General features: G+C 38.3%; 1 protein-coding gene and 1 long non-coding RNA gene across 3 annotated transcripts; one reads left to right on the top strand and one right to left on the bottom strand.

Moving 5' to 3' along the window:
* The first annotated feature begins 641 nt into the window (after positions 1 to 641).
* LOC116325033 (adenylate cyclase type 8-like) lies at positions 642 to 11,505 on the top strand. The gene is made up of 21 exons (XM_039606358.1): positions 642 to 1,128; positions 1,813 to 2,041; positions 2,120 to 2,269; positions 2,544 to 2,674; positions 3,369 to 3,480; positions 3,726 to 3,853; positions 3,930 to 4,088; positions 4,246 to 4,480; positions 4,576 to 4,764; positions 4,852 to 4,952; positions 5,560 to 5,761; positions 6,611 to 6,712; positions 6,811 to 6,938; positions 7,022 to 7,103; positions 7,222 to 7,380; positions 8,573 to 8,719; positions 8,830 to 8,922; positions 9,030 to 9,144; positions 9,747 to 9,871; positions 9,945 to 10,043; positions 10,488 to 11,505. Exons 1-21 carry the CDS (start codon positions 1,025 to 1,027, stop codon positions 10,668 to 10,670), a joined length of 2,973 nt encoding a protein of 990 aa, XP_039462292.1. The 5' UTR covers positions 642 to 1,024; the 3' UTR covers positions 10,671 to 11,505.
* Positions 5,971 to 15,263, bottom strand: LOC120436050. Of its 2 annotated transcripts, XR_005610080.1 has the most exons (9): positions 15,205 to 15,263; positions 10,462 to 10,652; positions 9,959 to 10,100; positions 9,722 to 9,881; positions 9,054 to 9,134; positions 8,586 to 8,732; positions 6,846 to 6,917; positions 6,590 to 6,677; positions 5,971 to 6,106 (listed from the first exon to the last, which is right to left on the bottom strand). It is a non-coding gene; the product is annotated as an uncharacterized LOC120436050 (long non-coding RNA). The 2 variants fall into 2 exon arrangements; XR_005610081.1 differs by lacking the exon at positions 5,971 to 6,106 and having other exon boundaries at positions 9,054 to 9,095.
* Positions 15,264 to 16,114: the final 851 nt, after the last annotated feature.

Below are 16,114 nucleotides of genomic sequence, written 5' to 3' on the forward strand. Positions count from 1 at the left end.
GGAAGCAGCTGCTGTGGCAGAACGCCGTCAGGAACATCATTGACCAGCACAACCTGTACACACTGAGGCTCGCTGGGGGTCTGGAGCGAGGCAAGCACCGTATCAAAGTCACCGATGCCTACATCGCGGACATCAACAGGTAAAAAGAAACTGAGTTAACTGAACGTTAAATATAATAAACGTTGGTATCAAGGTTAACTTCATCCTGATTAAATTCCAAATTGCCCCAAATATAACCTTGAAATTTCTGATTACTTTTTTCTTGATTGTTAATTAACTACAAAAAAAGTTAGTTAACTTGATAACTTGTTACTGAATTAAGAACATTTAACAAAAAAAAAGAAAACGTTTTTCACATAATTTTTGTGTTTATTGCCTTAAATCAAGCTTGAAATATTACACAAGTTCTTCAATCTGTGTTGTTTTTTAGGCAGATTCGCAATAAAGCGTCTCATGGAGTATTTTGGCAGAAGCGCCGTTCTTCTGCAGCTCGTATTCACCCAACAGTCACCACAGCAACACAGACCAAACATGACTCACTCAGTGATGCTGACTTCTTTGTGTCATCTGGGTGGACAGTGCGAGGCGTCTTCATCCCCACACTGCAGCACAAATTCAAGTAAAGACATTCAAAGGGACATTCAACCTGTAAAAAACCATACAATTATTACTTGTATATAGTAACAATTATGATACAGTCATAAAATGAATGATCTTTGTTTAAATATGCTTTGTAGCATAAACTTTGATATTACTTAGAAATTTTTACATATTTAATCATAAATCTTTACTTGTCTGGTTTATTTATTCAGGTGTCTTATTGACTCTATTGTTGCTTATTGACAGTGGTATAAAAATAAGTAATGTTGACGCTTATAACCTCTTCAGGTCTGCAGACTTGGAGCAGCTCTACCAGCAGTTCTCCTCGGCTCAGAGAAGAACCTCGCTGGTCGTCACTGTTGTCGTTGACATCCTGACCCGCCTGCTAGTCTCATTGCTAACATGGCCAACGGGCTGGTGGGGCATGGCCTGTGATTGGTTTACTGGCCTGTCTATAATCTTGTGGATAGGAATCTGCCTGGTGGTTCTGACCAGAAAGGAAGTCATGTCATCACCTCATTGGCTTAGGTACACTGGGATGTAGTCAGCAGTTCTTTTGTTTGTTTGTTTGTTTGTTTTTTAGCTAATCTCAATCTCCAAAGGATTCACATGATTAAAAACACAAAGATTCTATTCTGCTCTTTAAAGCTTTGCTTTTTGTACAAGCAAACGGTGGTGTACCACAGGGCTCCTTATAAGGATCTCTGTGCCAACTTAGTGACATCCTACATGAAGTTTCTATGTCTTTTAATGTAATCTGTCACTGAAATTATAGTACCCTGATGTGCAAAACAATCTGAATTTATTCGTTTATTTATTTGTCTATTATTAGGAAAGAAGCACTGCACTGCAGAGGGTATGTTTAGTATTCTTTAAGATAAATATCAAGTTATATGCAGATGACATTTCATCCTACCAGCAGAATCTAAACAGTAGCTCTAATTTTAAACCCGGATAAGTCAATGTGACTACTTGACTCTGCGTTTACCAACACAGAAGTCATTTTCTAAGACAAATTCCCAGCATTGAAAGCTGTAAGATGTCATAAATTCTTTTGGAAGAAGGTTTGTTATTCTCTCCAGAAAAGGAAAGAAGAGCTACAACTTCAGCCGAAGGAACCTCTAAAATTCTTCAGTTTTCCAGAGTCAAACATACTTATTCTGAAAATGTTTCACTTAAACATTGAAGACAGTGACTTGTTCTTCCTTTAAGGTATCTGTCAGTGGTCAGCTGGCTGTCTCAGACCTTCCAAGTACTGGTGAGTGTTTTCAGTTGGGCGGAGAGCGATCACTCTTGGTATGTCTTCTTCACGCTTTTCTCCACTTACACCCTCCTGCCCCTCCCGCTCCTCTGGTCCATCACTGCGGGGGCAACCACCTCCACTCTGCACCTCCTGGTGGATTTCTGCTGTCACTATAATGACCACAGCTTCATCAGAAAGGTAACAAAATTCCTCAATTTTTCTTGGTTGCTTTCTGTCGTTGTGCAGGCGTTAAACTGTTTGGTTGTACATGTGCAGGTGTTGTCCAAGGCTCTGCTGTATCTGGCTATGAACACTGCGGGTCTGTTCATTCACTACCTGTCTGATCGGACTCAGAGACAGTCTTTCCTGGAGACCAGGCGCTGTATCGAAGGACGAGTCAGACTAGAGAGGGAGAACAACAGACAAGTGAGGATTATATTTAAGGGTTCTCTAATTTTTTGTCTCCCTATTGAAGTGGAAGAAGTATTGGGATCATTTGTAAATGTAGTAAACCTATTTATCTATTCATTCATGATCTCAGTTATCAGCATAAAGTCAAATCATAATTTTTCTGACCAACTTAACAAGATGTTTAACTAAGAAACAGCTAGGTAGCAAGTCATGTGAAACAAAGTATTTGGGATATGTCTGGACCTCATATATCCCAAAGCTAATGATGCGTGCGTCTTTGTGCTGTCAGGAACGCCTGGTGATGTCAATCCTGCCACGATTTCTGGTTCTGGAGATGATTGGTGACATGGCCGTCATGGAAGATTATATGCTGCCTCAGCAGCTGCACAAGATCTACATTCACCATTACAAGGATGTCAGGTAATCAAACCCACATCCCACAAATGAAGAGCCATCAGCTTGACACACATGCTATAAATGTAGTTTTTAAAGAATGAAGAACCAATAATTGAATTTCGAGGAGCTTCAGCAAGTCACAGACTAACAACTCTACTATAGTTACTGTATCGACTGTAATAGACTAGTTATAACAGTCAAATGAGCAGTTAAACTTTAACCACAGAGTTTTGGATCCAAAACCTCTAACTTTAGGCACTAGTTTAGCTTACTAGTGGTGAAGCCAACCACATACTACACAGCTATAACACAGTCCAACTCATGGACCTTTGTTGAGTATCTTCCTCCACTGTCCCATCTTTCTGTCTACATTTCAAAAAAGAACAAAAATGCCCCAAAAATTAATTAACGCTTGAACAGCCAGCAGGTGTCATTTTTAACCCCGTTCTGCAACAACACCAGTAATAATGCAAAGGCATAATTTTTTAAAGAAGTTTTTAATTTTCATCTAATGTAAAATAAGACTAAACAGGTATTGTTAGTGGTTTTATAAATTATTTAGATGATTTCATTACAGATTGTAGCGTTAAAAATGTAGAGGATGAATAAAGAATACGTAAAGGTAATTTAGCCAAAAATGTATTGCAGTAGTGGTTTTACATTGGTTTCAGTGGGATTAAAATGATATTCTCATGATGAGAATTTTGCCTCTCCACAGCATCCTGTTTGCAGACATCATCGGCTTCACATCGCTCTCGTTGATTCTTTCGGCTCAGGATCTCGTTAAAACCCTCAATGAACTCTTTGGTCACTTCGACAGGCTGGCTGAGGTCAGATCACCTTGTCAACCGCATCAGCTCCTCTTTTATTTGTTTATACTAGTTGAAGGATTGGTTTGGTGGCTTTTTGTGAGTTAAATATTTGTTATTCTACTAGGGGTTCTTTTGTTCAGTTTTGTATAAAGTTTTTTCATTTGAATTTAATCTTTATTTGCAGTTTATTTACTTATTTATTTATTGTTGTTTAATTGTACAAGGCAACAGTTTTTCTTTTCCCCCCCTGTGTTTGTGTACAGGAGCACCAGTGTTTGCGCATTAAGATTCTGGGTGACTGTTATTACTGCGTATCAGGAGTCCCAGAGCCTCAGAGAGGACATGCCCGCTGCTGTGTGGAGATGGGCCTCAGTATGATCAACACTATACGGTACCAGTCATCTACATATGGCTAACACATCCCACCAGCTGTTTCCACAAAACTTCATCGGTGTATTTCATTTTAGTTACGTTCGTCGGGAGCTGCAGCAGGAGGTGGACATGCGAATTGGCGTACACTCTGGCTCTGTCCTTTGTGGTATTTTGGGTCTTCAGAAGTGGCAGTTTGACATCTGGAGCTGGGACGTGGACGTCGCCAACAGTTTGGAGGCTGCAGGAGTGCCTGGGTAAGACAAATTAATACATAATAAATCCTTATTACTTAATTGTCAAACCGTAGTTTGCCATAGGTGTCATCCTACAAAGGTAATCTTAATGATTAAAATACAGAATATTTTGTTATGTGTTCATGTTACTCAGTTGTACATTTTCATCTCCTTTCAGACAGGTTCACATCTCACAGGCCACTCTGGACTGTCTAGGTGGGATCTATGAGACGGAGGCGGGACATGGCCAGGAGCGTAGCGAGTTTCTACGGAAACACAACATCGACACATACCTGGTCCGTCCGGCATCGAAGGAAGATGTGGAGCCGCCTAAAGCAAGGCGCCCCAGTTATGATGAGATAACAACGTGGAGTGCTGAGCTGCCATTTGGGGACATCCTAGGAAAGAATTTTGTGAGTGCAGGAGACAGATTCAAAGTCCATTAGTACTTTTCTGATTGAATTTCAATAACCTTTGACCTTTTGTTGTGTTCTTTGTTGGTTCACAGATCCTTGCTACTTTTACCAATGGTTCACTGACCCAGCTGCCCAATCATATCGCAGCTCAGCGCTCAGGAACACGGGAGGTGAACAAGAGGATTCGCCAGGCCATGGAGGTGCGCAGCAGTGAGCGAATGAGGAAGGAGCACATCACCACCTTTACTCAGGTGTTTAAGGACTCCCACGTGGAGGGAAAGGTAACACGTGACATTTTTTGTTGTTGTTGTTTTTAAGGTGAAACTGGCCGTTTGAAAACAGTGTTTAATAAAATGTTTGTCTCTCAGTATTCCCAGATGAGAGACGAACTCTTCAAATCTAACATGGTTTGCTCCTTCATTCTGCTGCTGCTTCTAATGACAGTCCAGATGCTAATCCCAGCCCCAAGGTATAGATTTTCCTTTTATTCAATGATGTAAATAAATGTAAATGATGTTTGTCCAGTTATCCAACAACTGGACAAACATAAGCTTAACATGTTGTAAATGTAAAAAACAAAACAATGGAATCTGTATTATGTTTACATGTGGGATCCCACAGGGTGCAGTCCTTGGACCTGTAATTTTTTTTAGCTTATATCTATTTTCAGATAAAACTGAAGTCACTGTTATTGGTCCTGATCATATTTCAAGTAGTGTTACTTTCTATTGTACCATGTTCAAAGTCACTGAAATCACCTTTTCCCATTCTGACCTTTATCTTGATCATGTCTACATGCCAAAATGCATCAAGTTGCTGCCATGTGATTGGATGTTTGTGTTAATGAGCAGCTGTAATTAAATCAGTGTTGAATATATAAACCTCTGTGATCTTTTCAGCACCAAAATGTAACAGTGCAAAAACAGTAGATATTTTTTAAACACCCCTCACATAATCTGCATAGAACCAGGTACTTGCAAAAATGTAATCAAGGAGAGGAAACATCTTGTTCATGCTGACTGGAACCTCTATAACAGCTGACATGTGTGTGTTTAGTAACTTTTTGTTCCTTACAGATTGTGTCCAATGGTCGCACAGTTTGTGGTCAGTGGCAGCATTTACTTTCTGCTCCTGCTGCTGACTCTGGGGGAGGAATTTAAGCATTGTCCTGCTCCCCTCCAGTCAATCTGCTGTTGGGTTCATGAAAACAAGAGTGCCCGCACACTGCTAACACTTACTGCCATCACTGTCAACTTTGGAATTGCCTCTGCAGACATTGTAAGTCTGATGTTGTTTTTATCAAAGCAACAACTAAGAAATGTTATAGGTCAGAAATGCCCACCATCAGAAGAAAAGATGGGAAAACAAAACACGTTAACATATTAAAATATATGTTACAGTAACAGTTGCTGCTGTGAATGTTGGAAGGAAATGAAAACAATGAAGCAATTTTTGGGAAATTTAATTTTCCAAAAATATTGTTTTACATTTTAAGAAGCAATGTTGACACAACACAGTGTGAGGATTACTATTTGATGATGATTCTCCATAGGTATAAAAGACTATCCTGATTGTAATCACCTTGAATTTCTAAAGTTTCTCAAAATGTTGTTCTGTTGTTCTCTGTAAAAGAAATGTGAAATTACCATCACTTTCAAGTTTTCTGGCTTGACATGATTGTTGTTTTGACAAAAACTAAAAATATGTATTTACATATTCTTTAGTTGCACCGCAACAGTGCTAAAAGCAACATAATGTGAAATTAAAATTCTCTTTTACTAGCAATGGGAACATTTGTTTAAAGCATTTCAAATAGTTACCTCCATTTTTTTCATTGCTCATATATACAAGACGGCATCATCAGCATAAAAACCACAAGTTCTTTAGCTTAGCTTCTTGGTATTTTATGCCAAAAAGTAATGATTCACCTGCAATAACGTGCACATCTTATTGTCTATTACGGTTTCCCATATACTGACAACCAAGCTTCTATGTTGAACATTTTTAAAATGTTCTTCAAGCCGCCAAAAAGCTGTTGGTAAAATAACCAGTAGCATTCAAAAACTCACTGAAATACAATTTAGTACAAAATAACTTGTTATAAACCTTCTTGCTTGCTTCCACTAGCTGTGGTGTGATTCATCAGAAACTGACATCAGCAGCAGGGACTCCCTGCTGGCTCCGCCTCCCTCGGCTTGGACCGACATCAACATTTGCACATATCCAGAGGTGAACACTCAAACATCACATGAGCTCAAAACCATAATGACATTGTTTTGATTAGTCAGTAACCATTTTTAAAATTATCACTGGGCTTCTGTGTACAGTACATGGTTCTAAGTGGCGTGGTTGCTATGGTTACCTGTGCCGTGTTCCTCAGACTGAGCTGCGTGTTGCAGCTGGCCGTTCTACTGCTGTTTGCTGCCGTCTACACCTACATAATCGAGAATTACAGGTACAAGTTCCATTCAGGTCATGTTCCTGTGTTTTTGTTTAAAGGTGTGGAAAATAAAATGTGGTCTCCTCTGTTGTTGTCAGGTCTCATCACTTGTGCAGGAATGGAGTCTGTGTTGTTCTTATGGTGATGTTTGTGGTGGTTGTCCTCTTCAACAGCAGACAGGTGGATTCTGTTAAACAGGCTACCAGCTTTTATTGCTGACAAATAAACAATGATAACCCTGATATGAATTCAGTATGCTAATATCCACCACTTCCCGTTTCTATTTCTTCACTGGTAGCTGGAGGCAACAGCACGGCTGGACTTCCTCTGGGGCCTTCAGGCAAAGAAGGAGGTGGAGGACATGAAGGAGCAGCGGGAGCACAATGAGTGTCTGCTGCTCAATATCCTGCCCGCACATGTCGCCCAGCACTTCTTGGAGAGAGACCGTAATGATGAGGTACCTGATGCCTTTCACATAGCAGCCAACTTGATTTCCTATTGAGTTTTGGAGCTTCAGTATTAACATTCTGGTCACTGTCATTTAGTTTTTTCTAGTCAGAAGTGACCATATCTTTATGAGAGAGGATAACTAAGTTATCAGTTAATCAAAGCTAATTTCATTATCATGCTGTCGCCATGGGAGCATCACATGACTGTATGGGACCATTACACAGACAGATAACTGTTAATCAGCGTGTAAATAAAATCCTAGACTTCCTTCAGCAAAACAGAAGCACAGACTTCTTGAGTGATTTATGAGTGCAAGTAACCACGCAGCAGACATATTATTGGTCAGATAATTGTATTAAAGTGTTCTGAAAAAAGGTCCAAAAAGAAGGGAAAATATCACTGTATACTCATGATGTGATTCTGTATATTACCAAATTATACAAATCAGTTCAAACTGTCCAGAGGTCAGAGTTTAAGTTTTCCAATTAGCTCAGATGTATAACCTCCTATGTCATCATCAACCTGCCATCCAAAGAGGCCACTCCTCCAATATTTCAGCCTTGATAAAAATTTAACCAGGTGATTTCTAAAAATTAAAATAAGAAAAAAAAACCCTATTCTGCACAGGGGTGACTGTGCAGAATAGTGTTAAATAAGTTTCATAGTTATATCCAGGATCTTTGAAATTGAGTTTAATGACAGTTAAATTGAGTACAGAGGAGAAGAAGTTAAAAAATTCCCTACTTTAATTTTGAACATTATTATTGCAGTATCTGGTGGTCTAAATTCACATAACCCTCAATGATCATTGGATGAATTTTTGGATATATTAACATAGACAACACTCACTAATCTAACTGTACAAAAAAGATCTCGAGAATGAAAAAAATTACAACCATAATATTAAAAATATACAAAAATGACTGTATAGAACAGCTGAGACCTTGAAAGAATTGGAAGTGGTTTAGACAATATTTTGTGCCCATTTGCACATTTTTTGAGTCTTTTGTGGCTTTTTCAAGTTTTTGTAGAATTGTTTCTCATCTTTAAATGCAAGGTGTGACATCATCATATGCCCTCAGGCCTCATGACCAGTAGGCCTGATCAATAATCAATATTTACTTATTCTATTAGTATGAGTCATATTAACATAGCATTAAAGTGTGTGTGTGTGTGTGTGTGTGTGTGTGTGTCATCAGGAGTTGTACTCACAGTCGTATGAGCGAGTGGGCGTGCTGTTTGCCTCTCTGCCTGGATTCTCCGACTTCTACGAGGAAAAGGAGGTCCTTCATCAGCATGTTGAGTGTCTCCGCCTCCTTAACCACATCATCAGCGACTTTGATGAGGTCATAAATCACACTCTCACACACACACACACACACACACACAAACGAGATATGTTTTGTAAACTTTATTAAATGTAGTATTTTTTACCTTTGTGTTTGTGTGTTGGTAGCTGCTGGATGAATGCTACTTTCAGCAGGTGGAGAAGATCAAAACCACTGGCAGCTGCTACATGGCAGCTTCAGGCCTCTCACCTGACAGGCAGGTGAGTCCTGCTGTTACATCACAACACTTAAATGCTCCCTCTGAGCCTCTTGTCCAAGGCTCTGATGTCCATACACACTTCATTCAGACGTGCATGTGTGTGTTCAGGATTGTGAGGATGGCTGGAATCACCTGAGCGAGTTGGTCCTGTTTGCTCTTGCCATGCAGGAAACTCTAAAACACATCAACACACAGACAGGAAACAGCTTCCAGCTCCGTGTTGGTAAGTACCACACACACACACACACACACACAAACACACACATAAATACCACTTTGGTATTCAAAGAAAAAAATAAAAATCTTTACATTTTCATGAGTTAGAAAGAGTTTAGAGGGAAAATTTGAAAGTTTTAAACAAACAGTTAAACCAGTATTTTAGGTGTAAAGGTGAAAGATTTTCATCAAGAATGGGAATCATAAAAACTTCACAAATTTAAAATTTCAAAAATGTATTTACTTCTTTTTATTTTATATATGAAAAATCATTCTGTAAAATACTTTAAAATTGATTCTTTAAAAATCATTCTTCTTTATATATTTTTTAAATTAATCATTGCTAAACAGTAACTACGAATATTTTAATATGTTTTTGAATAATGAACTTTTTAAAATATATGTTTTCAAAATATATTTAAATTACAAACATGTCTTGAAAAGAAATTTTAAACAAAGTTTAATGTAGTATTATTATTTTCATTATTATTATTACATTTTTAAAAGCTTTAGCAAAAAATAAAAAAAAATACAAAGTGTTTCTTTTTCCCTTCTTATTATTGTGTATTTCATTAAACACTCACCTTTGACCTCTGACATCACTTCCAGGTGTGGCTCACGGTCCGGTGATAGCAGGTGTGATTGGAGCCACCAAACCTCAGTACGACATCTGGGGGACGACGGTGAACATGGCGAGCAGGATGGAGAGCACCGGTGTGAGCGGGCGGATACAGGTGAGCTCACCTGTTTGTAGAAACATGAGATCATCACTTCAACAGGTTTTTAAATGTCGTCCTTTGTGTTTAGGTCTCAGAACTCACCAGCTCTATTCTGGTTGAACGAGGCTTTCTGAGGCAGCTCAGAGGGGACGTTTATCTCAAAGGGATTAGTGAACGCCATGGAAAGGTGAGCCATCATCATCATGTGACCACACACATGACCAAAAGATCTAAGCTATGAGATCTATGTGCAGGTATGAACAAATGAGTTTGAAAATAGTTACATTTAACATAGCCATAAAAAACTGCATTTTAACTTGGAGGTTTTATATTTAAACAAAAAAATATATATCAAGAGTATGACAAAAATTTAAGAGTTTTTTCATATACAAATCAAAAGAAGTCAAAATTATGAGAAAGTGTATGACACAATTGTGCAGGAAAAGTGTGTCATACATTTTTGTAAAATTTGCCTAACACAAAGAGATCATTTTTATATATTTTTACCCCAGAAATATAAACAGAACTTTTCATAAACATGAGAAAAATATTTCAGATAAGAAAAATATCTTGTTTAATGTATTAGTTACATAAACTGTATGCACCTCTGATCAAAGTGTTTTCCCTTCAGGTTCGAACGTACTTCGTGAGCAGTCGGGAGGAACGATCCAGCTTCATAGAGCGTGGCGGGGGGCGGGGCTTCAGCCTCAATAGGAACACACTGGGAGCTGTGGTCTACAGTTTGGTTCAAGCCCAGAAAAGGGAGAAGATGAGGGAGGAGAACGGAGGCTTCCACCTGGTGGAAGCATCGTGAGGAGGAAAAAAAGGTTTGGTTTAGAGGGTAAAAGGTAAAATTGTCACCAGCTATTAAAGCTGAAATGTTGAAGGAGGTAAGGAGTTTGAACATTCATCTGCATCGTCTTAAAGTAAAGGAAAGATTAGTAACGATGGTGATAGATTGTCGTACTTTTGGTCTGTTTTGGAACAAACTGCTCCTGTGGTGCTTTGCAGAGCAAAGCTAAGAACATGGAATAATGGATGTGCAGATTAAACATCACTAATCGCTGAGACACTGAAGGAAAGTTAAAGTAGACAGATTCTCAGAGGACCTCTGATGTGTCTGTTTCTCTGGTTTCTAAGTGGATTCCTGGAAGTTTATTCTGGATATTCAAGCAGCCTTCCTTTATAGGAGTTGTGATTCTGCCAAGACTTTGATTCAGCAAAACATTTCATGTTTTATTTTATGTGTTTATATAGCTCTGGTTTCCTCATATGAAACTATGGGCTTTAAGTCAATACAAGATTATAGTTACATTTTTAACACAACATGTAACTTTTTACAAAAAATGTTTGTAAAAAGATTTGATCAAAGTGTGAAGAATTTTCTTGTTATTCTTTTGTAAATAATCAAATATTAAGCATTTATTTACTGTGTTTTTATGCTTGCTGTAACAGGTTTCAAACTCTTCTAGCAATTTTTTAAAATTGTCATAACTTCAACTAACCACCAGGTGGAGCCGACTGCAGGACCAAAAACATTTCCAGAATCAAAGCACTTTACATTTGGATATTTTAGATTTGTGGACATATAAGAGACACATTAAGTTGTGACAGGACTTTGTTTGTCCACAGAGGACAAAGTGTGTCTGTAAGAGGTGTTGATTTAAATAAATAAATAAATAAAAAGGAAAAAAAAAACATTTGTCCTTTGCAGTGTTTTTTTTTTTTTTATGGTTAAATGTATGAGCACTCTTATATTGTGGTTAATTTACATTAAAGATCCGCCTAATATTTGACAGCTGTTAATGATACTATTTTATTATTCTAATAAAATAAACAGGAAATAAACGTGTTTACCTTTAAACTTGAGTAGATTTTTAGTTTCTAAAAACGCTGACACTTTTCTTTTAGTAAATCCAGCTTAGGTGTAACTACTAACAGGGTGGTTGTTGTTCTTTTCATAACTAGATTAGGATGATGTAAGACTAATCTTATGTGAGCTGTGTTAAATGTACCTCAGGGCTCAATCTTATGACCCTCGTGATTGGTGAAAGTAAAAGTCACAGGAAAAGGAAAGTACATGCTGTGTTCAAAGGTTAATATACCAGAACATTATATAAGTAATCTGGACCTTACCTGGGCAACTACGACTCAGGTGAATAACAACAAATAACGTATTACAGTATTTCATGTATGCCCTGCAGTATGACCAACAGGTCCAAGTTTTAGCTGTTGGACACAGAGTTACACCTGACCCAAAGTCACACTGCTAGCGATTGATGTAGCGATTCTGTACTGTACAGGAGAGACCGCACGGAGGAGATCGACAATGCTCTACAGCTGATCAGGAGGCAGAACACACTGCGCTTAAAAAAAAACAAACATGCAAAATTGCACTAAAAACATGCGCGAAACAGCGAGGCTGCAAAAGGTGAACCGCGTTATAGCGAGGGACCTCTGTAATTGTGAACATAAGTCTGTTATCTTTCAATATTCTATAGAAAATGACTGTCCACGCTTTATTTCGGCCTTGACCAGCTTAACAAAAGACAAACAAATGCTGATTTAAATCGGCTGCTACTATAACTGCTTTTCACGGCGGTAACATCATTACGAGCTATATTTAAATTAAATATGAAAGTGTTGAATAGCCATTTGAGGCCTGAGAAGAAAAAGTGCTAAACTGCATCAATATCACAGCTCTACGTGTCCTGTTCAGCCAGCTGCCCACAGCGGTCCCATAGCGACGAGAGAGCATTAAGGGGCAGAGAGGAGGATGTTACTCTCAATGTTGTTGGCACATTTCAGGAGGACGCTACTAATAAGGAATATTTACACAGTGAATTCACATTTATTATTATATTTACAAAAGACCCGTTTTTGTCTTGTTCGTATCATTTTATTTTGTTGTAATTATTTATTTATTTTCTGTTGTATGTGATTGAAACTTTACTGATAATTTGTCCAAGCAAAAAAAAAATCCCCATTCAAAAATGTCATGTGACAACAATATTGGCTTATGGAATGATGATATCATATGGACCTTTGTGACATCACCTTTGCTGCTTTGATGTGCTGGAATGTCCTTTGAAAATTTTCCTTAAATAGGGTAGAAAGGCAACAGCTTTTAGTCAGTATTTTTGCAGCAATTGTATTAGCAGAAGTTGTTTTCACAGCTTTCAAAGGTTCACCAGAGAAGTATTTTGAAACATTTGGATTGTTTTCAGAGTCACTGTTTACAGACCACGACATGTCTCACCAGAAAAGACCAAAAGTTCACACTAACTCTCCTCCCTGTAGACAAATGGACAAAAATAATCAGGAGCTCCAACAAAGGCTTAATCAAGTGCTGGAAGAAAATGAAGAAATTCTTTTTGAGAAGGAAGAATTGAACATAAAGCTAAGAGACATGGAACACAAACTCAAAGGCATGGTGGAAAAATACAGAGTGCTCCAAAAACGGCATGATGAAACACTGGTAAAAAATGAACAGTTACTTCACAAGAATGAGCAACTACAAGAAAGACAGAAAGAAATGGATGGCAAGCTTCAGAACACAGAGGACCAACAAACTAACAATAAGTGGCGCCAGCCTGACATAAAGATTATTAATGAGGGCTGGGGAATTTTATTTGGTCAAACCCGGGAGAGGATTATGAACCTGATGGACCAAAACAAGCAAAAGAAAGCTGAATTAAAAGAAATGGCCGAGCAGCTTCAACACAGTGACGCTCCGAATGAGGAGTTACATTGTGAAGTCCAACAAATGTTCACAGTGAATCAGGAGCTCAAACAAAAACTTAATGAAACACTGCATAGAAATGAACAGCTACTTCATGAGAACGAGCAACGACAAGAAAGACAGAAAGAAATGGATCGCAAGCTTCAGAACATCGAGGACCAACAAACTAACAACAGTACACAAGTCCAAGAGCAGATTCTGTTCCTGAGGAACAAAATTAAGCAAAAAAGAGCTGAATTGAAAGAAATGTCCAAGCAGCTTCAAGACAGGGAAGCTATTAATAAGGAGTTACAGTGTGACCTCCAACAAATGAATATAAAGAATCAGAAGCTCCAAGGAAATTTCGATGAAGCGCTGGAAAGAAATAAAGAAATTCTTTATGAGAAGGAAGAATTGGACATAAAGCACAGAGGCACGCAGGACAAACTCAAACACGTGGAGGGAAAATACAAAGTGCTGGAAAAAAGGTTTGATGACACAGTGCACAAAATGAAAGGGTTACTTCAAGAGAAAGCGCAACAGGAAGAAATACAGAAAGAAGAAAAAATTATTTCCCAGGACTTTATGAGGAAACATCTAAAACTGCAAGAATTTTATTTTGAAATGAAGGACAAAACAACTGGACTGGAAGTAGCAAAGGAAAAACTAGAAAAACAATGCTCAGAGATGCAGAGTAGGATTGCTGAAATGCTGAGAAAAAACACAGAAGAGCTTGAAGAACTTTCTAACAACTTGAAGTGCAAAAACACTGAAATGCAGGCCCAAAAGGCAGCATCTAAAGAACTGAAAGAAAAGCTTGAAGAAAAACAAGCAAAATTAGAAGAAGTGGAGCAAAGATGCAAGAAACTTGAGATGCAAAATGCAGAAACAATCAATGAATTGAGAACCCTCATCCTAGAGAAAAAAGCACTCGTGGAACAGCAACTGAAAAAGAAGAAAAAACGCTTCTGCTTGTTCCGGAGGAGGGACACTGCTGCTTCTTCACCTGATGTAGCCTCATCTTTCTCAACCTCTGTTCCATCTTAATTTTACCTCTCCTCTCCCTTTCTCTCCTAACCTAACACCTCTCCTATCTCCCTCCCCACTCTCTCTCTCTTTTCACCCTCACCCCCTAACCAGTCCCAGCAGTTGACTGCCCCTCCTGAGCCTGGTTCTGCTGGAGGTTTCTGCTTAAAGGCAGTTTTTCCTCCCCACTGTCGCCAAGTGCTTGCTCAGAGGGGATTGTTGGGGGTTTCTCTCCTCTGTCTCTTTCCTTTTTTCTATCCCTTCTTTTCACCTCTTTTTCTCCCTTCTACCTTTTCCTTACCCCCCTTTTTTCATTTCCTCCATCATCTCTCTACCCTGTGTTAAAGTGAACACAGGGTAGAGAGATGATGGAGGAACAATAAAGTCAATTAGCCAATTACTACATGTGTCAGATCAATGTCTTCATTCAAGAATAATATTATATAAGGGTTTTAAGGCTGTGGTGTTAATTTTTAAGTAACATGAGCCCAGCGGCAGCAGCAACGCTAGGCTAACACTAACTAGCTAGCAAGATTTTAAACCTGGTGTTAAACTAAGAGAAGCCACAAATCAGTTTGAATAAGAGTAAACATTTACTCACCAAGTCAGTGTATCAGGTAAAGATCCACAGCAATGACAACAATAATATCTTGAGCTGACGCTTCTCCAGGTTTGCTCAACATATTCCATAAAAAATGCGGAGGACGGTAGTGACGTGGCATTTTCAAAACACATCTTTCATCCTTCCGCACTGAGATGCAAAACTTTCAGCTTACTTAGTTTTTCTAAGTTAAGACAACTCAAATTAATTGAGTTTATCAGCGTTTTTGCATAAAAAGTACTGGTAACTTATTTAAATTGAGTTCTAATAACAAATTGATAAAAATTGAGTTCAGCCTATTTAATATTTTTAATTAAACACAATATTACATTTTACAGTGTAGAATTCTCTGGTACAGATTTCATGTTCAAATTCATGGTTGACTCAGCGGCTGCACGAGTCTTGTTGCTGGAAAATAAGGAAAACCACAAGACCAATTGCTCACGGTTAGTATGAAGTGTTTGTGTTGAAATGCTGTGTTTGGTTTTGTGCATTATGACCAGACATCTCCACTTTGGTCTTGTCTGTCCAATAGACATTGTTCCAGAAGTCTTGTGGGTTGTTCAGATGCTACTTTGCAAACCTAATATGTGTTTAAATTTTGGAAGGCAGTCCTTCCAAATCACCAGCTTTCCATGTGTTTCACACACTGCTTGTGCATTCTGACTTAATTTTTGTTAAATAAATAATAAAATGGTTCAATATGTCATGTTTTCTAGTTTTGCTGAGGTTTTCTTTACCTAATTGAAAGACCTACTAAGTACATGTTCAAGTTCATGGTTGACTCATGTCATGTTGTGTACAACCTTATAATATAAAGAGAATTTAATGTGTGGACTGAGATGGAAAATGTGTTTTAGGAAACTATTGGGTCGTACAAACACTAAATGCTTTCTGTTAGCAAATCAAA

Source organism: Oreochromis aureus, linkage group 23 (assembly GCF_013358895.1).
Source record: "Oreochromis aureus strain Israel breed Guangdong linkage group 23, ZZ_aureus, whole genome shotgun sequence".
NCBI lineage: Eukaryota > Metazoa > Chordata > Actinopteri > Cichliformes > Cichlidae > Oreochromis > Oreochromis aureus.

Bases quoted from the DNA above. Each gene is read 5' to 3' on its own strand.
- LOC116325033 (XM_039606358.1), top strand. From the start codon at position 1,025: ATGGCCTGTGATTGGTTTACTGGCCTGTCTATAATCTTGTGGATAGGA. The intron at 3,854-3,929 runs GTACCAGTCATC...ATTTCATTTTAG, and splicing joins AGTATGATCAACACTATACG to TTACGTTCGTCGGGAGCTGC. The intron at 7,104-7,221 runs GTGGATTCTGTT...CTTCACTGGTAG, and splicing joins TCCTCTTCAACAGCAGACAG to CTGGAGGCAACAGCACGGCT.